Below are 24,969 nucleotides of genomic sequence, written 5' to 3'. Positions count from 1 at the left end.
CATAAATTATCACAGTGATTTTTGAAGTGGCCAAGCCTTTTCACAGTATAATACACTAGCATAATTTCCTAAAGTTTTATGTTCAGAACTGAATATGAAATGGAAGTGAGGGCAATAGGCTGGGGGAAGGGGGAGGGGGGAGGGGGGTATTGAGCAGGGTTTGTTGGAGGAGACAAACAAATTCCACAAATTCACTTTCAATGAGGCCAGGCACATCTAAAATACCGGCTTGTTGATGTTGGCGTTGCCACGTTGACAGTGAATAAGAGTGATGCGTGTTTGGTGAGAGACGGCTGGTGGGGGGTTGGGGGCAAAAAAATGGCTGATGGATGTCAGAATGAAATTTGGTAAAGGACGAGAAAAAGATCAGAGGAGCGTTTGATCGCAGAGAAGCAAATGGGGGGAAGAGCTAGCATGAGCGATGACTGCGAGTCAGAGAGGGAGAGATGCGGAGAGAGAAAGGCACACACACTCACCCATTTTAGTTCCCTCTCCACAGGCAAACACAATCCCAGCACTGTGATTCCAGCCCGACTGAGGAGGGAAGGAGCCCATGCACCTCCATCAGCTGAATACCAATAGGACGGCTACACTGAGCGCTCAGCGACGCCGGGGGAAGGTGCCACAGAGCCCGCGCCGCGGTCACATCCGCCTGTCAAATCCCTCTTGCGCAAAACCGCGAAACTGCCCTTTTTCCGAAAATAAAGAGGAAAACAGAAGAAAAGATGTGATTCGTATCGTCGCACAAAGCCCTAGCATGTCGGCGCACGCAAACACACGTGCACACACTTGCACACGCACATACACGCGCGCACGTATACGGACGGACGCGATCGCAATGACACCCTGGTTAGAATGCTGCCGTTCTTTGGTGAATAAGCAGCTCTGGCCCCCCTCCCCTCCTCTGGCACTGAGCTCTAAAGAGGGGAAATGCGTTTCAGTGAAGGCTACAGCACTGCTTCTCCTGCCTCTCCTCCTTCCTTTTTCTCCTTCTCAGCCCCCAACACATTTTGGTTTGCCGTAATTCCACAGTGCAGGACTGCAAACTGCAATCTCTCTCTCTCTCTCTCTCTCTCTCTCACACTCTCACTCTCTCGCTCTCTCGCTCTCTCACCCTCTCTCTCCCCGCTCAATTGTATCCCCATACCTCTTCAGCTCTCTCCAATCCAATCAGCACTCCCTGCCTCTCTCCCTCTCCCTCTCATCTCTTTACGCCCTCCTATCCTACCCCCCTGCTCCTACCACCCACTCCCCCCATCTTTCCCTCTCTCCCTCTCGGGTTTTCTCAAAGACAAATGTGGACCGCCCCCACTCTTTCATCCCTTCAGGTCAATCCTGGACATACACTGTCTCAAAAACCTATCACTCTCACACACACACACACACACACACACACACACACACACACCTACACAACACACACACACACACACACAAACTAACTAACACACACACACACACACACACACACAAACTAACTACACACACACAAACAACACACACACACACACACACAAACAAAGAAACAAACACACACACACACAAACAAAGAAACAAACACACACGCACAAACACACACACAAACTAACACACACATGCACACAAACACACACACACACACACAAACAAACACTCACACACACAAACACACACACACACACAAACAAACACATACACACACACAAACACACATACAAGAAAGGTAGAAATGTATACATACACACATATGTACAAATGTGTACACGCTAGCGCACACACACACAGGCATACATTTATATTCACATACACATGTGCATACAGATACAGACACAATTGCCACCACACACAAAAGCATAGGTATTCACACTTACAAATACATACCCAAACAAAAACACGCTTATTCAACCAAGAAGGCTAATGGGCAAATTATACCTTTTAACTACTACACACAGAGAGTAACAGCTATAATGAAGGTGACCGCAGTGCTACAGACACATAACCACGTGTTGATACTCAATGCATTAACATAGACATTCATGACACATAAAAGTTACTGGCACCATAAATCAGAAATTCTCCTTGTAATATTTATTTAATGTACTTTGTTACAAGTATGACTACCAGTGATTTATTTAAAAAAATAGTGGCATTCAAAGCTGTATGATGAATGTTTCCTTGTGATCTCTACAATGTGCGTCTGGGTGCAGCTAATGCTTATGGGTCACCAGGGACCCCTCTTACCTGAAACAAATTCCAACTATAAAAAAAAAGAATGAAAAAAAAAGGCAGCATATTTCTGACAGAGTCCCCAGCTTAGTGGGTGTAACTGTGACATGACAGCGGTGGACCCAGCATTACAAAGTGGAAGGAAACACAGAGGACCGTGTTCACCACTGGAGAGTTTCACAGAGGACCGTGTTCACCACTGGAGAGTTTCACAGAGGACCGTGTTCACCACTGGAGAGTTACACAGAGGACCGTGTTCACCACTGGAGAGTTTCACAGAGGACCGTGTTCACCACTGGAGAGTTTCACAGAGGACCGTGTTCACCACTGGAGAGTTTCACAGCGGACCGTGTTCACCACTGGAGAGTTTCACAGAGGACCGTGTTCACCACTGGAGAGTTTCACAGAGGACCGTGTTCACCACTGGAGAGTTTCACAGAGGACCGTGTTCACCACTGGAGAGTTTCACAGAGGACCGTGTTCACCACTGGAGAGTTTCACAGCGGACCGTGTTCACCACTGGAGAGTTTCACAGAGGACCGTGTTCACCACTGAAGAGTTTCACAGAGACCGTGTTCACCACTGGAGAGTTTCACAGAGGACCGTGTTCACCACTGGAGAGTTTCACAGAGGACCGTGTTCACCACTGGAGAGTTTCACAGAGGACCGTGTTCACCACTGGAGAGTTTCACAGAGGACCGTGTTCACCACTGGAGAGTTTCACAGAGGACCGTGTTCACCACTGGAGAGTTTCACAGAGGACCGTGTTCACCACTGGAGAGTTTCACAGAGGACCGTGTTCACCACTGGAGAGTTACACAGAGGACCGTGTTCACCACTGGAGAGTTTCACAGAGGACCGTGTTCACCACTGGAGAGTTTCACAGAGGACCGTGTTCACCACTGGAGAGTTTCACAGAGGACCGTGTTCACCACTGGAGAGTTTCACAGAGGACCGTGTTCACCACTGGAGAGTTTCACAGAGGACCGTGTTCACCACTGGAGAGTTTCACAGAGGACCGTGTTCACCACTGGAGAGTTTCACAGAGGACCGTGTTCACCACTGGAGAGTTTCACAGCGGACCGTGTTCACCACTGGAGAGTTTCACAGAGGACCGTGTTCACCACTGGAGAGTTCACAGAGGACCGTGTTCACCACTGGAGAGTTCACAGAGGACCGTGTTCACCACTGGAGAGTTTCACAGAGGACCGTGTTCACCACTGGAGAGTTTCACAGAGGACCGTGTTCACCACTGGAGAGTTTCACAGAGGACCGTGTTCACCACTGGAGAGTTTCACAGAGGACCGTGTTCACCACTGGAGAGTTTCACAGAGGACCGTGTTCACCACTGGAGAGTTTCACAGAGCTTTGACCCACAGCAGCTCCCCACAGCTCCTCTCTGGCACACATCAAATCACATCCACCCCTGTGTGCCTGTGCCTTCTGTCAATGTTCAATGCCTGTGGGCGTGCAATATTCAAACAGTGCATCCCTCTCTCTCTCTCTCTCTACACACACACACACACACACACATATATTTATGGTGGTTTTAATGACTAATACCCTTGTTTAACATTTGGCTCTCTGAATACCAAACATAAGTGCATCAATAGTTAAAATATTGCTCTCATTCAACATAGTTAAATATAACTATGTGATTTCATTAGTTATTATAATTAAAGATATTAACTACCAATTAAATCTTCGAATTTGCCGATAGAGCAATCTGTTGAATCAAACTTTATCAAAAATATTTTTTAAAAAAGCAGAATATACCAAAAAGCCAGGGATAAAAAATAATTTTAAATACCAGATCAGCTGTAAGACAAAAAACATCAGGCCTTGCATATACCAAACACCAAGGAAAACACTAGGCCCAAGCGCAATGTTCAGGTTCCCCAGATGGCACCAGCAGACATCAACCCCCAAATGCCCCCCACAACAGATGCTAATGCTGATGTTAAGCACCCAAAAATGTGCCGCAAAAGTAAAGTCCGAATTTTTAAGTTGTTCATGAGGGGAGGGGTTGAGGGATATGGGGGGCATACTGTGCTGAACGGGTGAGGTGTGGAAGGGTGGGGTGCGGGAGTGGGGTCAGACAAGGACTTCCTTATCCGGAAGCTGACGTAAATTTACGTATTAAAGCTGCCTTCTGTTGTTGGAAACAGGGCAAAGCACCATTATATTATTGTCAAATGATTCATGGTTTTATTCTCTATTAAGACATTAAACATGTTTGGAGGTAATCCAGTTCAGCTATTGACTACCCCTAAAAAACATGGAAGTTTCCTTCTGTTTCCAACAACAGAGGTGATTTATGAAGACAAATAATTATTAAAGCCAGCCAGTTGTAATCTCCACATTGAGGCAAAATATTTTCCATGAAACAAAACCTAATCGCACCATGTTGGTTTCTGTGTGCAATTAGAACTGCTTCTAAAAGAATGTCAATTTCAACCATCAGGCCTCAACAACCATTATCTACATAGACATTACCAATTTACAATATTTACAATAAATGACCTCAATTAAATGTCACCGATTGCAATCAAACTTAAAATCAAAAGGAACATGATCTTTGTGTGGCATTCTCTGGTCACAAAGATCTCTGGGTGTCCGGTGTTCCCAGCAGAAGGCAATAAAGTAATATAACTTTCAAAGGAGAGAAAACTCTCTGGGACATGTATACATTTACAAGACCTTCGGGTGACCCTAATTGCTCAAGGATGTTTCTATTGATGTTCATGGAGGGGAGAGTGGGGTGAGGAGAGAGAAAACAGATACATTCCTATAGTCACATAGAGCAAGGTTGTCAGATCAAATTATATTGTCTGTTTCTCAAAGGTGATAATCTAAAAACTAGGTGTCCAACTATATATATATATATAGACTCAGCTCCATTATGTTTGAGACAAAGACATATCTTTCTTGATTTGGTTCTGTACGCCGTAATGCTAGATTTGTAATGAAACGATTAATGTGGTCAAAGTGTACATTTCAGCTTTTATTTAAGGGTATGTTTATACTTTTTGGTTTCACCATGTAAAAATTACAGCACTTTACCTGTGAATAGTTTCATTACAAATTTAAAATTGTGGATTACAGAGTCAAATAAAAAGATGTCTTTGTCCCAAACATTATGGAGCTCACAGTATATATATATATATATATATATATATATATATATAGAGAGAGAGAGAGAGAGAGAGAGAGAGAGAGAGAGAGAGAGAGACCCTTATATGTAGAATGGATATGCTGAGAAAGGGGAAAGAATTAGAAAGGGCATACAAAACTATAGTCACTAAAGTGGGCAATATTTTTGCCACAATAAATGTAACATAAACACAAACACACACTTATGTATGTCAGTATGTCAATATATGGTCAAGCATAATTCTAAATACATGTCGGAATATATAATAACTGTTGTTATTAAGGTGCTCATACACGTAACACAATAAATATAAACAGTAATAATATGGTATATTACAATGTTTTGTGTTAAATGTATGGATATGAAAAAAAAATTAATATAAATCTTTACTTAATTTCATAAACGACTGAAAATAATATTTTCTCTAATATGTGCAACATATTTGATTTTAGTTCAAATGTAATAGAAAAACATACTTTTTTTCTTAATGAAAGGAAAATTACCTCTATTACACTAATGGCGGCAGCAGAGAAACACCGTAACAAAATTACAAACTGCACTCAGAGTCAGTCTGAACCCTGAGGAAAGCGCTCTTCATACAGTTACAGCTCTTTGATCAGGACAGACAATAATTCAATAACCATCAATCACGCCGAAACCCGTCACCGGTTCAGTGATGGCGCTTCTGTTTGAATGCAGCACGTGTCAGTTCAGTTGTCTCAGTTGGCAAGAACAGCCGTCAATCGCACATTCTGAGTGTATACAGGACCATCAATAGCCACAACCGCTAGCCGCGGTCAAGGTGACATCGCACCTGTGAGCAGTATTGTGATCACAGTGAAGCTGTCTAGACAAATGAAAACAAGTCATCTGTGCCCCGCAACTGACAGGATTTAATCTTGTGCTGCCGCTGCATCGAGTGATTTGCATTTGCAACGATAAACGCGTCTTTAAACCTGATCCAAAACATGACCATTGTGCATATATTTTTAAATCTATCATCATCATTGATATTGTTATTTTTGTTATGAGAAGCAGCAGGTGTGGGCTTCTGCTCGTTCTGCAGACTGTAGCATTGCTCTTTAAATAAGGCTCCTTTCATCCTGATATTTTCTTTTGTCATCCCCCTTTCCAGGGCTTGACCATGGGCCCTGTGTTGCCTGTGGCATGGGAGGGGACCAACGGAGCGAGAGAGAGAGAGAGGGAGAGGGAGAGAGAGCAAGACAGAGAGTGAGAGAGTGTGTGAGAGAGAGAGAGCGACAGAGTGAGAGAGAGAGTGAGAGAGAGAGAGAGGGAGAGAGAGAGAGTCAGAGCGAGAGAGTCAGAGAGGAGAGAGAGAGAGAGAGAGAGAGAGAGAGAGAGAGAGAGAGAGAGAGAACTGATGTGCAGCCGGCGTTCTGCGCCAGGCCTGTAGAATAATGATTAGCTGCTCGGTATTCCAGTCACATCACCCCTACTATCAATGAGAGAGTGAGGGGGGAGGGGCGAATGAGGGGGAGAGAGAGAGGGAGAGAGAGAGAAGGAGGGAGAGAGAGAAGGAGGGAGAGAGAAATTCACAAAGAGGAAAACATAGTTTTAAAAGACGATAATGTGGAAGGGGAAGAAAACAGAGGAGAGGGGGGAGAGAGAAAGAGAGAGAGAGAGCAGAGAGAGAGAAAGGGGAGAGAAAGGTGATGAAGGACAGTTGAGCGAGGCAGATGGATGGACACACAGCGTCCAGACACACAGGCCACACCAGCGCGTCACACACAGGCTCACACAGGCAGCGAGCGAGGCAGGGCCGGCCACCGCGTGAACACACATTAATCACACCGCACGTCAGGATCGGCAGACCCACACACACGCTCCCATAATGTGACACGCAGAGGGCGTGCATGTGCACCCATCCACAAACACACACACACACACACACAGGCACGCACACACAGACACACACACACACACACACACACACACACAGGCACGCACACAGACACACACACACACACACAGGCAGCACACACAGACACACACACACACACACACAGGCAAGCACACACAGACACACACACACACACGCACACGCACGCACACACAGACACACACACACGCACACACGCACGCACAAGCACACACAACACACACACACACATGCACACAGCAAGCACACACAGACACACAACAACACACACACACACACAAACACTGCACACACACGCACACACAGACACACACACACACATGTGGGCACGCACACACATACACAAGGAGAGAACACTTTGTCAAAGTCACAGCAGGTACAGACACGTAAACAAAGCAAGAGAGACTGCAGGGGGAAAAGAGAGAGGGAAGAAAAGAATTAGAGAGAGAGAGAGAGAGAAAGAAAGATGAGGAAAAGAGGAAGCAGGAATAACAGGCAAAGGGCAACATTAGCAACAGGCTCAACAGAGGGACAGACATCTGATGCTCCAGCAGTAAACCAGCAGCTCTGATCAAGAGGCGACCGCACGAAACAACAAACAAGAGCAAATAACGAAGCTGGCGAGGGACAGAAATGCGAGGACAGAATCAGAGAGAGAGGACGGGAGAGCAGGAAAACCACACCGCTGCATGTAGGTCAGCCAGACTCAGCTGGCCATCCGTTTCTGTTTGCAGCGCTTTTAAGTCGTTGGTTGTAGCTCTATGCATTGTGGAACCCCTTTTCTATGGAAGGGGCATCGCTTAATGAACCACTATGGTAAATATTTGGGTTCTGTAGCAGAAATAAGGAGTTGCTGAATAGTCGGAAAATACAAACAGAGAATCAGAATAAGTGAAATTTCAATCGGTAGATTTCTAAAAATATTTTCGTCTTTCTGCGTTTCATGTCATTAGACGACCTGTGATCAGGATGACCAATGAGCTGCAGTACTAAATCTGCCACCAGCTTTTGACCGATGACAGGGCGAAATATGACATCACATGACATAAAAATGCAACTGGCCATGAAGACCATTTTGCCACATAACACAAGCTATATCCTGGGTACTTAATTAATTCGACGTCCTCCTTTCAACACCAAGCTTTAATTTACACCTTTTGTCTTCTCTCACTTTGTAAGGCATGCCCAGCTACAGACCGACTTCGAGAATTAATTTTAAAATGCCTTCGTTTATTTTGCCGTACACAATCTAATCTCACATGATTTTTCACGTTGGTCCATATTCCACAGGGATAGTGTGATGTCAGCAGAAGCCCATGCTGAATATGCACATTTGCGGGGGTTTATTTAGGTGTCAGGTATTTTTAGATTCAGGACGGTTACAAAACGAGATAGGGAGCTATTTGATCTCTAGCTGGATACTTGCGCTAATTCGTTTACATCCAGAGGACAAACAAAGCATATGCACTGAAGCACCATATACCCACAAAAGCAAATGTTTGAGTCTTAGCATCCAGATTAATGGTGTCCAATAAGGTATTATCATAATATTATCACTGGTATTATCATCATTATGCTAATCCGCTAAAATGATCTGAGGCGTTAAGAATTACAGTTTGTGTTTGGCATAATGTAGAGAGTGGAAACAGAAAACAGGTGAGTGATGGTCCACATATTAATAAACCAATGACTCACAGACACACAACGGCTGCCGCACATCACAATTGAGTTTTCTACCACTGCAATTCTGCCCTCTCACGCCAGCCAGTAACAAGATAACTGCCCACTGCGTATCATTAACCATACATTTCCTTTGGAATTCAGGTGAGGCTCGTTAGCAATTTAACCAGGTACATATAATTGTACATCAACCAATCAGAGATTAAACTTTCAGACTCACCACGCCAAAAAAATAAATAAATGCTCGTATTTACATCACCACGTTCAAACTAGCGTATTTTTACTGGACAGGGCTACTGCTTGACTGTCGAGTTGATGTGACTGAATAAAATAAAATAAAATAAAATAACATATCTCATTATGCAAACATACGACAGGAACACATATTTTATTCATACTTACAGCTGACAAAATGGTAATTCCGACAGAGTAGCTCGGTGGAGATGAGGGATTCTGTAAGAAAGCCTTTTCCCTCCAATGCATTCTCTCCCCCGTAGGACATGGGCATGGTAAATATTTGTAAAATTCATGTTTTTTCAGAAGTACCATTCAGACAGAGGAAATGGATTAGATCTGTTATTCATAATGCATCAGCGTGTTTACAAATGGCCAATATTTGAGTAAAGCGCAGAAATTCACTGTTGTGACAATGAAGAAAATCACTGGAGCAAACAGAATCTGAGATAGAGAGACCATCAGGCAAGTCCCCACCACTGTGTGCTCTGTGTAAAATAACGGCAACAGCACAGGCAACAGATAGATGAAGCATTTTATTAAAGAAATATATCAGATTCAACTCCCAGTGAAGTTCAAAACCCGTAAAATGTGCCACACACAAGCACCTGTACTCCGCATACAGCGAATGATATCGACACAGCGAATGATATCGATATCATGCCCTTTCCATTTAATCCTGTCATTCCTTCAATTCAGGTAACCAAATTTAACTTTTCCTCTTTTTATTCTCTCCCTTTTCATTTTCACCCCCTCCTCTCCTTAATGTCCCCTATCTGGGGGTCCCTGACTGTCTCAGCTTTCTCCATCCCTCCGTTCTCCTCTCTTCCGCTCTTTCCGTCTCATTGCCCTTTAGACGGTCTCCTCCACGATGACCTGGAAGGCGTGGGGCATGAGCACCTCCCCTTCCTGCCCCTCCCCCACGGTCACGGAGGGGTGCAGGAGGAGCAGCTGGGAGTGGGCGGGGGCGGCCTGGGCGTCGCCGCCCTCCGGGGCCGGGGGCGCGGCCTGGACCAGCAGGATGGTGCGGACGGCGGCCTCGCCCTCGCCGGCGGGCTCCCGGGCGGGGGCGGGGCGCCCGTGCGTCTTGCGGTGCTTGCCCAGGTTGGAGAGCGAGCGGAAGGCGCGCGGGCACAGCGGGCAGGTGTAGGGCTTGTCGCCGCTGTGGGTGCGGGCGTGCTCGGCCAGCCGCGCCGCCAGGACGAAGCTCTTCCCGCACACGGAGCAGCTGAAGGGGCGCGCCCCGCTGTGCAGCCGCTCGTGGTCCCGCAGGTGCGGAATCTGCCGGAAGCGCTTCCCGCACTGCGTGCACTGCCGACGGGGGCGGGGGAGCGGGGGAGAGGTGCAACATGGGAGACGGGGACAGGTCAGTCAGGGACAGAGAGAGAGAGAACGGGGAATAGTAGCATTATGGGACACATTGATAGGTCATTCAGTGACAGAGAGGGAGAATGGGGAAGAGGTGCATTGTGGGATACATTGATAGGTCATTCGGGAACAGAGAGGGAGAATAGGAAAGAGGTGCATTATGAGAGACAGAGATAGGTTGGTCAGAGGCAGAGAGGGAGAATGGGGAAGAGGTGCATTGTGGGAGACATTGATAGGTCATTCAGGAACAGAGAGGGAGAATGGGAAAGAAGTGCATTGTGGGAGACATTGATAGGTCATTCAGGAACAGAGAGGGAGAATGGGGAAGAGGTGCATTGTGGGAGACATTGATAGGTCATTCAGGAACAGAGAGGGAGAATGGGGAAGAGGTGCATTGTGGGAGACATTGATAGGTCATTCAGGAACAGAGAGGGAGAATGGGAAAGACGTGCATTGTGGGAGACAGGGAGAGGGGAAGGTTGAGATTTAGGTGAGCGGTGAGCAAACAGCAGAGAGAAAGAGAGGTAAATGAGAAAGATGAGGTAGTTAACAGACATGCTCACTGGATTGGAAAAGTGCACACTTTGAAAGAGATTCTCATAACAGCCTTTTCCATTTGTTCAGCAGCCTTACCCTGCTCTATACTTCTCTAATGCTCTGCTCCACCCTCCTCTGGCCTCTCAGAGCACATAGCATTACTGAACCTTTGCTGTAATAGCCACAAGCTAACAACAGACACATGCAACAAATGGCGTAACTGTTTATTATTTAGCCAAATCATCCGATGAAATGGGCCTAGATATGTTTTAAAGGTCAATAAACTTAATGGGTTAACTTTCCTTTGCGGGCAAGTTGCTCTGGAAAAAAATATGATTGACTTCATAGGTAGAAAGAGCTTCAAAAACCTTAAGAGGATATTTGGAATATCTTGGCTAGATGTTTGTTTTTTTCCGTGTGCCATTTCACTTGATGGAGATGTTTACATATTATCACACTGGCATGGCACTTCAAGCAAAATTGAATTATTATCATAAAATCGTTTTCACAGCGCATTTCAACATCATTGGAGAAAGCTTTAAGGCAGACATCTGAAAAGCTGCTCTGGCATTAAAAATAACATCATATGAAATAACAAACGAAGTTTGAAGACGGACACACAGCCGTCTAAAGGGGAAGCACCAGAGGACTAAAGGCCAAGCGCACATAAACTGGCCTGTTATTCAGTCATCTGCGTGCATCGATTTTTCCTTCGCGTTTAGTTGGTTTTGGACGATATAAGCCCGATAAAACAGCCAGAAAACAGAGCTGAATCCTTCCATCTCTCCACCTTCAAACCACTTGGCCTTGAACTCCTGCCTAACCGCTCCCGGACTCTGTTGCCCCTGACAACATCATCAATCAAAGAGGAGCAGCTCACATTAAAACCTGACTCAACAGGCTGCGGAGCAGAGGTGCCCGAGGCGCTGAAGAAGCTAACGTTAAGTGCAGGTTATGGCCCATGGCAAGGACAGCAGACTGGCACGGAGGACAGGCACGGCACCATCGGGGTTTCGGATTGTCCAAGGCTCCCCAGGTCACTTGCTCTCAACAATACTCTGGGTGCCTCCCACAGAAACGGCTCTTCTCCAATCTGCGCTAGCTGACCTGTAGTACTGTGCGGCCGGTAGTGTGGAAAACATTTGTGGGAGAGCGCTACAGAGCACTGCACATGCCACAGCTGCCGGTCTACTCGCGCGGAGTGCGGGAGGCACAAGATCCCAAACTGGGGAGAACGGTGAAAAGAACGCAGTATGTGAACACCAGGGGGCGCTACAATCTCTCACCTGATAGGGCCTCTCCCCCGTGTGAATGCGCAGGTGGACGCTGAGCGAGGAGGCGGTGGTGAAGTCCTTCCCGCAGTGCTCGCAGTGGAAGGGGCGGGGCTTGGGGGCGGGGCCCCGGCTGTCGGGGTCCTCGGCCGCCTGGCAGTGGGCGAGGACGTGCTCCTCCAGGGCGGAGCTGGAGGCGAAGCGCCGGCGGCAGGGGGCCAGGGGGCAGCGGAGCGGCGTCTGGCCCGTGTGGGAGAGCCGGTGGAGGTCCAGCCCCTCCTGGGTCACGCAGCGGTGGCCGCACATGTCACACTCCAGCTGGCCCGCGCTCCGGCCCCGCCCCCGCCCCGCCTTCCCCAGGCAGCGCTGCAGGTGGTTGTCCAGCAGCGTTTGGTTTAGAAACTGGGTGGAGCAACGGGGGCAGGAAATGGGCTCTTTACCTGGAAGAGAAGCCACGAACGCACAATGAATACTGATTCAGTTTCTTTTTTTTTTCAGTTGTATTCCAAAATGCTGTCACAGCGGAATGTGGAAAAATATGTAATGTATGCACACAGCATGCAAACAATTCTGAGCGAAACATCCCAGCAATTCTACCGGTGAGGCCCGCACTTCATGCCATGCGGAATTACCCTGCGGCGCTAAGAAAGCGAAACGGAGCGCAGCGCGGCTTCATAAACCCCTGCGCGAGCGGCGTCCTCTCCAGAGCGCACGGGCGCTGCCAGCGGAACGGTCACTAAAATGACGGATGGCGGCGGCGGGGAGTCGACTGACCTTGCCACAGAGAGAACGCTACAGAACCCACAGACGCAGAAGAGAACTGTGGCTCCAGCGGAAGAAAAGAAAAAAAAAACGCAGGATCTGCAGCTCAGCGCGCTGCAGCGGACAGGAACAGCCCTCGGGGGCCGAGAGGAAGCGCGCGACCGGCGAGAGACGACGGCGGTCGACGCCGTGACCTCGTCCCGCGACGGAGGCGGCCGGATCCGCACGGCGGTAACCGGGGGAACCGCGGTTCGTTCTCACCCTGCCCTTGAACGCGCCAGGAACAGCGTCTGAGAAACGCACCGCGTTAGAATCGCCCGCCGCCATCACGACTTCAAACGCCAGACTAACGTTCGCACAGCGCTTCACGCTGAATCAACACCGATCAATCCCAGGAATGCCGCTTATGTAAATTCACTCTGCAAATTTTTTTCATGAGCTGAATTAATCTGCAGGAGATAAATCTGAAAACCTCAAACCTTTTAATTAAATACGAATATAACAGTCATTGGACTCCAATACTGGCTGTACAAATTAACACACTAATCGGTCCAATTAATCAACAACTGTTTTGGTGGCAAGAAAATTCCAGATTTTAAATCTTTTTTTTTAGAGCACGTAACGCATCGTTATCTGGGGGCAATGAAAGTAGTGCAACATCATCGACGTCCAGGTTCTTAAATGTGCTAGAATTTACAAGGCCGTTTTATTTTGGTTGGAAGCTAAGGGAAATGTGGTGTGAAAAACAAAGTCCAGCGCCCGCATTATAAACACAGCCTTGCGTGTAAGAGCAGTGTGACTGGTTTACAGTATCACCTGCAGGCAAAGTGTCCTTTCAGAGCTAAAGTTAGCCAGCTTAGATGAAAATGGCAACGGGCAAACTTCCAACAATCCATCTGACTCAGCTGCACCGGCAGCACCTAACGTTACACAAAAGACTCCGGGTTTCCAGTCAACAGAACCGGGCGCATAAACAGGAAAAACACTGAGAGCTCTGCTGCAGTCTGGAGTGTGTCAAATTAATTAGCCCACCAATTAACACGGTCAAGGACGGGGAGCTAGAAGCAGTCTTTCAACCAGCATTAGATTTCAAGGAATATTCATATTAATATTTAGAATATTAATATAAATATTGGTATTTAATTTAATTAACGGGTTTGCCATTTAACGTTTCCTGAAAAATGTACAGATTCACTAATGGGAATAAAGCAGTAGGCAACCCTACACGATATTACACAGTAATATTTGACTGTGGCTTGACCCTCCTTTAAGAACACTGTCCACACTGTAGCAGAATAAGAGATTACAGCCAGAGGAAAGACAAACATCACACACGTACACAGGAGCAAGGGGAAAAAGAGTAAAGCTCAGACACGGTCAGCCTTGACCCCTCCGTCACCCTCAGGTGACCTCTGACCTTGGTGCTTGAGAGAGTGCAGCTGCAGCTGTTTTCTGCGCAGGAAGGTCTGGCCACAGACAGTGCAGGAGAAGGGGTACTGGCCGGTGTGGACGTGCCTAAACCCCAAAAAAAGAGAAAACAAAACAAGGAGGAGAAAGGTGAAAGACATCCTCCGTCCTTTCACAGGTTTGAGGAAACAGCAGCACTCTTCTCAGATTATACACAGTATGCTGCTTCATTCACAGATAACATATGGGTAAAGGATAAAAAAGCTACCTAAAGCTTCCAAGGTACCTACAGCTGTTAAAATATCCCTCAGTGAAAAGCAGCACAAGATCAGACAACTTTAACCAAGGCCACAGTGAGAAACGACGCTTCTGTTGGGTCCCAGATTATCTCAGGACAGAGCAGTCGAGAGTAAACAGTTTCCATTTCCTTCATTTTTACGAGCACAGTGGAGCAACGTTAACCCACTGCCTCAGAACACTCCGATAAACATTCCTTTATGAATTTCACGTGATTCATGTGACCTTATGATAAGGAGTTTACACCAGTGGTTGTTGCCTATATGGCCAGACATAAAACTGCTTGGAATGATGACAAAGCATATTGTACATGTCTTTCACATTACCACGGCTCACATCCAGAACAGAACATTCTCAATCTATTAGTTATAGGAGCTCTGGCCTGCTTATCTAAACATTACACACTGGAAAAGAATCAACACTCTGCTGTAGCAAAGCACAGCCCAATCCACTAAAACAAACTTATTGTATATTGCACACATTTACTACTGTGAACTAGATTTATCCCACCAAGGGCAGCATTTATGTAAGCAGTGAATCCACCAGGCACATCCCCAGTACTCCTCACAACTCCCTGCTTACATCACCACTGCGTCAGTCCGCTAGCACTAGCGCCCTAGCGGACTCGCGGTACTAGCACCCTAGCGGACTCGCGGTACTAGCGCCCTAGCGCCCTAGCGGACTCACGGTACTAGCGCCCTAGCGCCCTAGCGGACTCGCGGTACCTGTGGATGAGCAGCTGCGTGCGCGTTTTGAAGCTGGAGGAGCAGTCGGTGCAGGGGTGCGGGAGCTGGAAGGCCACCCCCTTCCCGTCGGCGCCCTGGCTGAGGGCGTCGGCCTTGGCGTGTATGAGCCAGTGCTGCTTGAGCGTGCCGGACTGGGTGAAGGTCTTGCCGCAGCGCTCGCAGGAGTAGGGCTTGGCGCAGGCGTGGGTGTGGCGGTGGCGCGCCAGGTTGCTCTTGTAGGAGAAGGCCTTGTCGCACGTCTCGCAGCTGTAGCGCTTGGAGCCCGTGTGGCTGTAGACGTGCGCCAGCAGGTGGCAGCGCCGCTTGAAGGCCCGCCCGCAGTGGGGGCAGGTGTGGGGCGCGGCCGGGCGCTTCAGCCCCGCCTCCGAGCCCGCCTCCGAGGACGCGGGGGCGGGGCTCGGCGGGGACTGCGTCGCCGGGGCCCCGTTGCCCCCCCCCTCCAGCCGCTCGTCACCGTCGACTGTGGCGCCTGCTGCTGGACCTACACAGACCAGAGGGACACAAACAGCCCTGGCTCTGTAAACCTGAGGGTTTTTACACACTGAAAGCTCCCATCCAGCTCTTAGTACTGCAAAACTCACATAACTCAACAATGAAATAGTTATGACTAAACCATAACACTGTGTTGGCAAATAAAAAGGAAACGGCTTTGGCAACAGGAGAAGTTCCTGAGGCTTCTCTCCTACACCACTCTGGTCTTTACCTGACAGGCTCGTTTGTGACGGACTGGACCCTGAGCTGCTTTGCTTCTTTGCTCCACCAGAGGGCGCAGTGGAAGGCAGGAGTCCCAGCACCCTCTTGGCGCTCGTCGCTCTGCCCCCCGGCCTGGCCCCAGCCCCGGCCCCGGGGCCCTCCTCCTGCTCCCGGTGCTGCCTGCGGTGGTAGAGGAAGAGGGTGGTGTTCATGAAGCTCTCCCCGCACACGGGGCAGTGGTGCAGCGCCTCCTCCAGGCCATGGCGGGTCCTGCGGTGGGCCACCAGCGCCGGCTCCGAGCTGAAGCCGGTCCCGCAGCACACGCACAGGAAGCTGTGGTCCGCCGCCCCGGGCTCTCCTTCACCGGCGGCCTGGGCTTTCTCCGCCGGCTGGCTCCCTGAATCCGCCTGCAGGCCTGACCTTCCAGAATCTTCCGCGGCGGGGCCTTCGCCCTGGGCCTGGCTGGCCACGCTCTCTTCGCCCCGAGCCTGCTCATCCTCTTCCTGCTTTTCTCCAGCGGAGGGCAGATAGGAGTGGTCCTGGCAGACCAATCGCTCCTTCCAGGCGCAGTCTTCCTGCCACGCCCCTCCCCCTCGATCTCCGTCTTCTCCTCCCTCGTCCTGCCTCGCTCCATCCATCGCGCTTCCCTCAGCCTGGTCAGGCTGCTCCTCTCCTCCCTCCTCCAGCTGCTCCTCCATTTTCACCTCCCCCTCCCCCGCCGTGGCCGCCCCCTCCCCGCCGGGTTCCGACCCGGCCCTGGTGCACTGACCCAGCTTGCGGTGCTGCTGCCATTGGCCCAGGGACTCGAACAGGCAGCCGCAGTCCCCGCACTGGTAGCGGATCAGGGGGGCGGAGCTGAGGGCGGGCTGTCTCTGGGCGCCCTGGGCGGGGCTCTGTCGCGGCGAGCCGCTGGGTTTCCGGGGGGAGGGCCGGCTCTGCGGGGCCGATGCGGGACTGGGGTGCTGGGCGGGGTCAGGGTGGGGAGGCTGGAGGTCGGCGCACTGGTACAGCACTAGCGACTGAGGCGGGAAAGAAGAAACAGGAAGAGGTTAATTCTCCAAACTCAGGTAACTGCTGTTCACTGCTGCTACTAGCAAAGAACTTTACGGTTGTTTAGTTCATGACGTCCCTTTAGAACATGGGTGTCAGGCTCAAGGCCTGGACGGCTGCAGAGTCTGTGGGTTTTTGTGGCTTCCTTTCAATCACTGGCCAATTATGGCCTTGGAAACAAGGCGTTTGAACTGCAGCCAATTAGCGACTTAAATTAGTGACATTTAAGTCTCGACACACACAAAAAGCCAAAAGACATCACGGCCCTGCACAACCACAGGCTGATACCCCTGCATTAAAAGGCAGCTGCGCCAGCAAAGCTTTTTTTGTTCCAACAGAATGGAAATCAGTGGATTAAAGGGAATCAGGGTTTGAAAGTTAGAGAAAGGGTGAAAACAAAGGATGGGGGGAAAAATGGTAGAATAAACGAGTGGCTACAGCCACAAGGCAAGCCCTGTGCACCAGTAGGTGCCCTGAGTGAATTCCAATAAAGACCAGCCCAAATGATGTCCCTTCCTGTCAGAATCCCAGACTGAAGCACTGTCCTATAACGTCTAATCACGCCTATAACCATTCTCCATCACCGTAAATGCTGCCAGACAACGCAGTCAGTCAGACTATTCCACACAGCTACACATTCGCTGTGGAGCCGTAGCAACACGGCTGCTTGAAAGTTCTCTGTGAGATTAGCTTGCGTTTCCCCCGGTAACAGCCCCAGCTGAGACCGTGCGGCTGCACCCTCGGTGCACCGCTCATTCAATCAGGCTATTAGGATATTAGGGTGTTTCCATGCCCATCACCGATATGATACAGTGAACGGCTACACCGTCACTCTCTTAAAGTGAATTATTCTGGGCAGCTGCCAGGGGTATCCATCCAATAGCCCGTCCTTCATTTTCACCTACAGGCGCGGTATCCAGTCCCGCAGATCTCAGGAGGCGCCGGCCAGCTTCCCAACTCATGTTCCATGTTTACCGCGTCTCTTAAGGGGGTCATTTCTTTCCAGTGTGAAAGTGTGGAACGGGAATGATTTCAGGCCCAGAATTCCTTAAGCAAAATTTTCCATGTTTCTTAAGGTAAACAGGGGCAACACCCTCGGGATGGAGCGTCCTTTCTGTAAAATAATGACGCTGTGCCTGTGGCAGAGTTGACATTTCTGTTTGGGAACGCTAAGACAGAGCGGCTAATTTGCAGCCTTCAGAACCGGGTTCACAGACATACCTGGCACCCTCTGTGGAGGAAGCAGGAAGCAGAGCGCTTAACAGACACCTCTGCCCCGCCCACTCCATCTGATTCCCTCAGAATCAAATTACAGCGGCCCTCAACATTTCACTGGCCGTGGCACCTGGCTCCGCCCACTTCCCTTAGTGCCTGCATCAATTCCATTGTTCCACTGCGCAAAATGTATAAGGAGAGTGTGGCACACAAAGAAGGGGCCAGGCAATTAGCACGTCCCTCTCCTTTCCCACAGGCGCCATTTCTGGAAGGGCAGCACATCCTATAGATGGTAACAAATAGCTGACTACCCAAAAATGACTAGAAGTAAGTTGCTCTTTTAGGCACCGTTACGGTCAAATGAATTTAGCTACACGTATAAGTGGGCCTTTCTGCTTAAACAACCAAAGCTCACTTCGGTATGGCTTCCCCTGTAAAAAAAAACAAACGCATGTCACAGAAAGGTCTCTTAATGTAGCAGGGCAGTAATGGCGTGGTCATTTGCTTAATGAAGTCGAAGCAGTGCCGGTTAAGCAGTGTACGAGGACGCGAGCCAAAAAACAACACGCGGGGCTCAGGCTTCACCGGGTGTCACAGCAGCCGATTCGTCTGTCAGCCAGCCAATGAGCAATTCATTAGGAAGACATGTTGGGGGGGGGGCTGAGTCTCCCTCAGGTCCTCCCCTGCCTGCCACACGAGATGCAAACTGCCCATCACCCACGATGCCTTGCTTTATGACACCTCTCTTAAGCAGATGAAGATAAGTTAGAGCCATACGGCGAGCTTCTTCGCCAGGGAACATGGCGAGGCAGGAAAAGCGCGGTGATTTATGAAACACACTCAAGGACGTCGACGTCCATTACGGCTCCAGTATTTAATTTTTTTTTTTGCAGGAAAGCTCCATTCGCTCCCGGAAACTGGATCAATTGCTTTACGTCAGTTTTATCTTTTACCGTGCACATCAAAATCAACTTTATGTTGGGTGATAAGTCTTCTCAGCAATCATTCAAAGATTGCTTGAACATTAAACCCTGGCAAAGGGTCTGGTCAGACACGCCAGGCGCATATTAAGCAGGAGGCTATTTCAAGGGCATCAGTCAGATGCATGTAGAATTTAATCAAAATATATTTCCTGGGTTAACTTTTTTTCAAATTTCTTTTTTTTTACAGATTAATGAGACTAAACTAAATAAAATAAAAGAAACAGATGTATGAAAAGTGAGTGCTGTCCCTGTCATTATTATCTGTGATTTCTTATGAGGCTTCCACAAACCACTCAGTGTGAATCGATCATAAAAATGCTAAGTAACCCAGTAAAAAAAAGGCCTCAGCATCATATTCTACAGGCCCCAACACCACAAACATGACAGCTTCATAACTTTCACACACTCTAAACATAAAAATGTGAAAATCTTGAAAATGATTTAGCTTTCACTGATACTTCATTGCAGTAGCTAGTGAAATATTTTTAAACATAACCTCTCATGGATCTTTACGACCAACAAAAAAATTACTAGTAAAATTATGAAAGTTTTTGTTATTTTTGAAAGTTTTCAATGTAGTCAATGATTTTAGAAAAAAGTAATGACATCTGGAAACTGGAAAAACAACAGCTCGCTAACTGCCATGTTGTACAGGTAGCTTACATAGATTGCGTTTATTGTCTAACATATAGAGCTCACATACATGCACATACATTGAAGTGAAATAATCACAGTTGCCAATGTAAGAAACGTTCATTTTTTCAAATCAAAACCACTGCACTGCATTCCCATTGCAGACCAGCATTTGTGTCAGTCCCATTAAAAAAACCTTCAAATTCAAACCCCTTAAAAGACGCCAAGTTCAACAAACTCTCCACCCCTCGACACATCTAATGGTCCAGTCAGGATGAATGAATAGGTGGTTTGGAATGCAGCCACTGTGCCCCGCCCCTATTTCCTTTTCCTTAAATGCAGTACCTCAGTCTGTGGGCCAGGGGGCGCTGCAGGGGGGGCCTCCTCCCCCGGGTCTTCCGAGTGGCAGGTGAGCTGGTGGGAGAGCACCTCCTCCAGAGAGCCGAAGAGCTGGCAGCAGGGGGAGCACATGTAGAGGGAAGAGCCGCTGTCCATCCCTAACGGTGAGGGAGAGCGGAGGCGCTGCATGAGACCTTGCTTTCTGTTGACACCGCACTTTCGAGAGGTTTCGCACAATGCGGAGGACGTGACAGACCGGCCGCCGGGCTCCATTAACGCAGCCCCCTCGCCGGCCACAGGGGGCGCAACCCTTTGTCCTTCTCCCCCCCCCGCCCCCCCGCCCCCTTCCTGAGCCGTACGGACCCGCAGCGTGAGCGAGAGGCACCTCACACTGCGAACAGATGGTCATTCGCACCCTGTAGTCTATCCACTGCCCACCTCCACCAGACACATATGTCCACAGGGAGAAACGTGTTAATGACTAGGGGGGACTCTGTGCACACGATTTCTCATACACACTGTGTGTGTGTGTGCGTATGTGTGTGTGTGTGTGTGCGCGCGTTTGTGTATGTGTATGTGTGCGTGTGTGTGTGTGTGTGTGCGTGCGTTTGTGTATGTGTATGTGTGCGTGTGTGTGTGCATGGTGTGTGCAAAACCAGGAGAGTATTTCACAAAGCAGCATTACTGAGTTAGCTGTGCTGACTAAAACCCAGAACAGCCCTTTTTACCACAGCACAGTTATCCAGCAAAGTCAGTAATCCTGCTTCCAGAAATTGGGCCCAGCTCTAGGCCTAATCAGACTGAAGGACCAGAGCTATGTTCACATTCATTTTTTCACTTCACTGCACCTTATCTAAGCAGCACGAAAATCAACACACCCCACCCTTCCACATTCTCTTATAGTACTCTGGTGATTACTTAATAGAGGTTCACCTCATTTTGACCTGCCCCTGAGTATGATTGATTTCTGAGTAGTAACTGTAGTCTCCAACAACCTGACTCCTTAACAAGAGTCCCAGGACCCATAGATAGAAAAAAAAAACATAACAAAACATAACAACAAAGATCTATATTTCACTGTAGGAATGATGGCTTTTTCCACATAAGCACCCTTCATATGATGCCAATCCCACCACAGGTGTCCCTGGCCAAAAATCTCCATTTAATCACATCTGACCATAGAGCCATGGGTTCCAATCAAAGTTCAGAACTGGAACATTGAATCATGAAATTTGGAATGATGCAAATTACTGTTTTGCAATGGCCATTTCAGCCTCCAGACATGAAAGTGATGTACAATTTGAACTAAAGAGGACTGTCAACAAGTGCAAACCAAAGGATTTTTTGGTCATACTTGTTCCTGGTTATGGTTATACACTTTGTTGTACGTCGCTCTGGATAAGAGCGTCTGCCAAATGCCTGTAATGTAATGTAATGTAATATTTTGAAACATTCTGCATGGAGGAATAGTCTAACATCCCCCTGAATATGTTCAGTGATCTCATAAAACACCATAAGACAACTCACTCGTGTCATTCATGCAAGGGTGGCTGCACAAAGTACTGAAAACAGGTTTACCAGGAATTTTGGGGGAAATAAAATTAACTGCATTTTTCTTTTATACGGCCATTTTTTGCTAATCTTTGTCAATGGTGGTAATAATTTTGGAGAGCACTGTACACATTATTGTGTTTTCATTTTAATTTTCAAAACAAACTATGGATTCTGATATTTAGACAAAATGTAATATTAGAGGAAACACAAAACACATTTTTTAAATGATTATTTAATTTAATGAAAAAAATTATGGGGAAAAAGTAATTCCCCCCTTAAACTTAATAATCGGTTGCACCGCCTTTAGCAGCAATATCTGCAACCAAGCGCTATAATTTGACAGCAGTCTTTCACATCACTGTGGAGGAATCTTAGCCCACTCTTCTTTGCAGAACTGCTTTAATTCAGACAAACTGGTATATTTTCGAGCATGAACTCCTCAGTTCAGGGCCTGCCACAGCATCTCTATTGGGTTCAAGGCAGGACTTTAATTAGGTCACTCCAAAACGTACATTTTTAAAAACGTGCTTCTTTGCAATCATTCACATGTGGATTTGCTTTTGTGTTTTGGATCAATGTCTTGCTATTTCACAACACAGTAGGCTATATCCTCACCCACTGCATTACCAAATACCATTATAATGAAAAATGTGATAATATTAGAACAGCAACAGAAAAGATAAGGAAAGAGAGATTGACGTGTGCTCAGACAAAATAGACTATGACATTTGTGGATCCTATTCTGTTTTTGTGTAACTAACGATATAGCTTCTAGAACATTCCTTGTCACTGACAACACACGGGCAGCAGGCAAGTTCATGGCTGTGTAACCTAGGTAACCAGTAGTGTTCCAGCACTTCTGATGTCAGCACGTTACTTACTCTGCTGATCCGTTAGTGTTCAACATCATTTCCAAAGCAATTAGCAAAGCAAGGGTTTGACATAGTCGGATGGGTTACAAAGATTCAAAGTTAGATACATTTGCTTTCTGAGAATTTGCAAACAGACTAACTGACATAAGTGAATGCTTTGTAACTGTAATGTTAGCCATCAATGCCCATGTTTCTACAAAACCTTAATCATATAGCCTAACACTGGCAGGCAATGCTAACACTATTTAGTCATATATCAGCCTCCAACTCCAAATATTTTTAAAACTGAAGGAGGCCAACAGCATTCTGAAGACCAAACAAGCAGATACTGGTTCTGGTTTCACTTTTCAATTATAGACTGGGTCATGCAGGAACAAATATTAAGAAGGGCTAATAATATCTAATTACAACTAAATTAGTTGGCCCCGATATGTTGCATTAACGAAATATAGCATCGTAACCATAGACCCATAGACCTTTCCCACTTGCACAACATCATAATCTCGCCCCCTGGCGTCCAAACTACAATTGGAACAGAAACTCACTGGAACAAAAAAACATGTAACTATCCCTCGTGACTTAGTTTTTTTTTTTTCCTTTTTTTCGTCCCCCTTTTTTTGGAGGAGGGAAGGTGCCTTTACCAAGAGAATGCATAGCGGTGTACGGATATTGGAAACCCTAAATTATTAAATTACAGATGTGATTTTGTACATTCATTGTGTTAGCTTACTAAGCTAGCTGGAAGTGTTGTTTATTTTTTGAGACAGCGATGGTTACCTTAATTACCTGTATAATTGAATTTTTGTTCAGCTTGTTGTTGCTTTTATCTCGGTACACTTATTATAAATGGAAAACTTCTTAAGGTGGAGATCAACTATCCCAGCGGACCCAAAGACTTCCCTCTACATTATTTTTCTACGCTCTATGGTACGATGGCCGCTCCTCTCTCGCGCGGGTTAAAATGTCTATGCTCCTGTGTGCCAAGGAAATAGCAATGAAGAATCTCCGGTGCCGACCACGTGAAGTGTTTCAAGCGAGGATCAGAACATGAAATGTTATTTTGTGTCATGTAATGAAAAACAAAAACGAAACAAACATTTTACTTACTGCGCACAGACGATATCACATTCTTTGTCAAAATCCTCGGCGACGTTCCAGTAAGACCGTTCCGGATTGGTTTGTTCACTGTATTAGAACCACCAATGGCTTAATTGCAATGTTAAAGAGATAGCCTTTTTCCACAGACTGTTACAAAATGGCGCTATTTTTTTGCATCCGCCATGACGGCGCTGAAAGGTCTGAAATGACAAACTAACAGCGCAGGCGTAGAAATATGCACCATAGAAGGATACAATAGTTGCTTGGATGTAGCTACACTGTTTGAAAATGTCTTTGCATGTGCCACAAGTTTAAAATGAACTGTAATAAGGAGGCATAGGCCTACTATAATTTTTCATTCAAGGTTAATACGAATTTTCGGATAAGTCGCCCGGCTAATCGTTGCTCTATGCTACGATAATTGGGTAACCTGACTTATTGCAAAAAATATGCACAAATGACATCATTGACGTCCTCTTTCTTACAGTGTAGTGTACTCCAGGTAATCAACCAAGAAAGGCAAAAAAAGAGAAAAAAACAAAGATAAGTGAAATAATTAAAACCTATTAAAAGCGGATTATTAAGTTGCAGTTTTGTGGGCCAATATAGTAGCATGCACGAATTTATGCTTATATTTATGCTATATCGCTGTCATTTGTATTTAATTTTAAACTTTCGGGTAAAAGTTGATTTGAAATCGGGTAGTTAGTCGTTTAAAATGGACTCTAGTCAGTGCAAAGGCATGCTTTACATTATTTAAGGGAATTACTCCAATCTGGACAAAATAAATGCTTGAATGCGACGCAACGGTGTGGTAGAAAGTGCCGGATATTTTAAAATATTTAAACAAGTTTAATTTTTGTTGTCAAGAATATCAAATGCTGCAGTTAAATCCAGACTGTTTATTTTCATTCAAGTTGGCATTCTGGTAATGAGTTGCATTCGAGAGCAAGTCCTTGCAATTTCAGTCT

The 24,969-nt window shown here is 47.1% G+C and overlaps 2 protein-coding genes across 4 annotated transcripts in view; both read right to left on the bottom strand.

The window, feature by feature from the left end:
- Positions 1-1,117, bottom strand: part of LOC135261558 (glutamate receptor ionotropic, kainate 5-like) — a 57,623-nt gene extending 56,506 nt beyond the window's left edge. The window contains exon 1 of one of the 2 annotated variants that reach the window (XM_064348009.1): positions 477-1,117. The gene's annotated coding sequence lies outside the window, so the exon portion shown is untranslated. The remainder of the gene's footprint in view (positions 1-476) is intronic. The other variant, XM_064348010.1, reaches the window with a different exon arrangement.
- An 8,579-nt stretch (positions 1,118-9,696) lies between these two features.
- Positions 9,697-24,192, bottom strand: LOC135261555 (zinc finger protein 665-like). 2 transcript variants are annotated; one of them, XM_064348003.1, is made up of 7 exons: positions 24,008-24,192; positions 20,481-20,632; positions 16,265-17,273; positions 15,541-16,042; positions 14,529-14,626; positions 12,365-12,789; positions 9,697-10,484 (listed from the first exon to the last, which is right to left on the bottom strand). In XM_064348003.1, exons 2-7 carry the CDS (start codon positions 20,628-20,630, stop codon positions 10,026-10,028), a joined length of 2,643 nt encoding a protein of 880 aa, XP_064204073.1. In that variant the 5' UTR covers positions 20,631-20,632; positions 24,008-24,192; the 3' UTR covers positions 9,697-10,025. The 2 variants fall into 2 exon arrangements, with proteins under 2 accessions (XP_064204073.1, XP_064204074.1); XM_064348004.1 differs by lacking the exon at positions 24,008-24,192 and adding an exon at positions 23,687-23,960.
- Between the last annotated feature and the right edge of the window lie 777 nt (positions 24,193-24,969).

The sequence above is a fragment of the Anguilla rostrata genome, chromosome 8 (assembly GCF_018555375.3).
Source record: "Anguilla rostrata isolate EN2019 chromosome 8, ASM1855537v3, whole genome shotgun sequence".
In the NCBI taxonomy this organism is placed as follows: Eukaryota; Metazoa; Chordata; class Actinopteri; order Anguilliformes; family Anguillidae; genus Anguilla; species Anguilla rostrata.
This window is presented reverse-complemented; position numbering and strand designations above follow the sequence as displayed.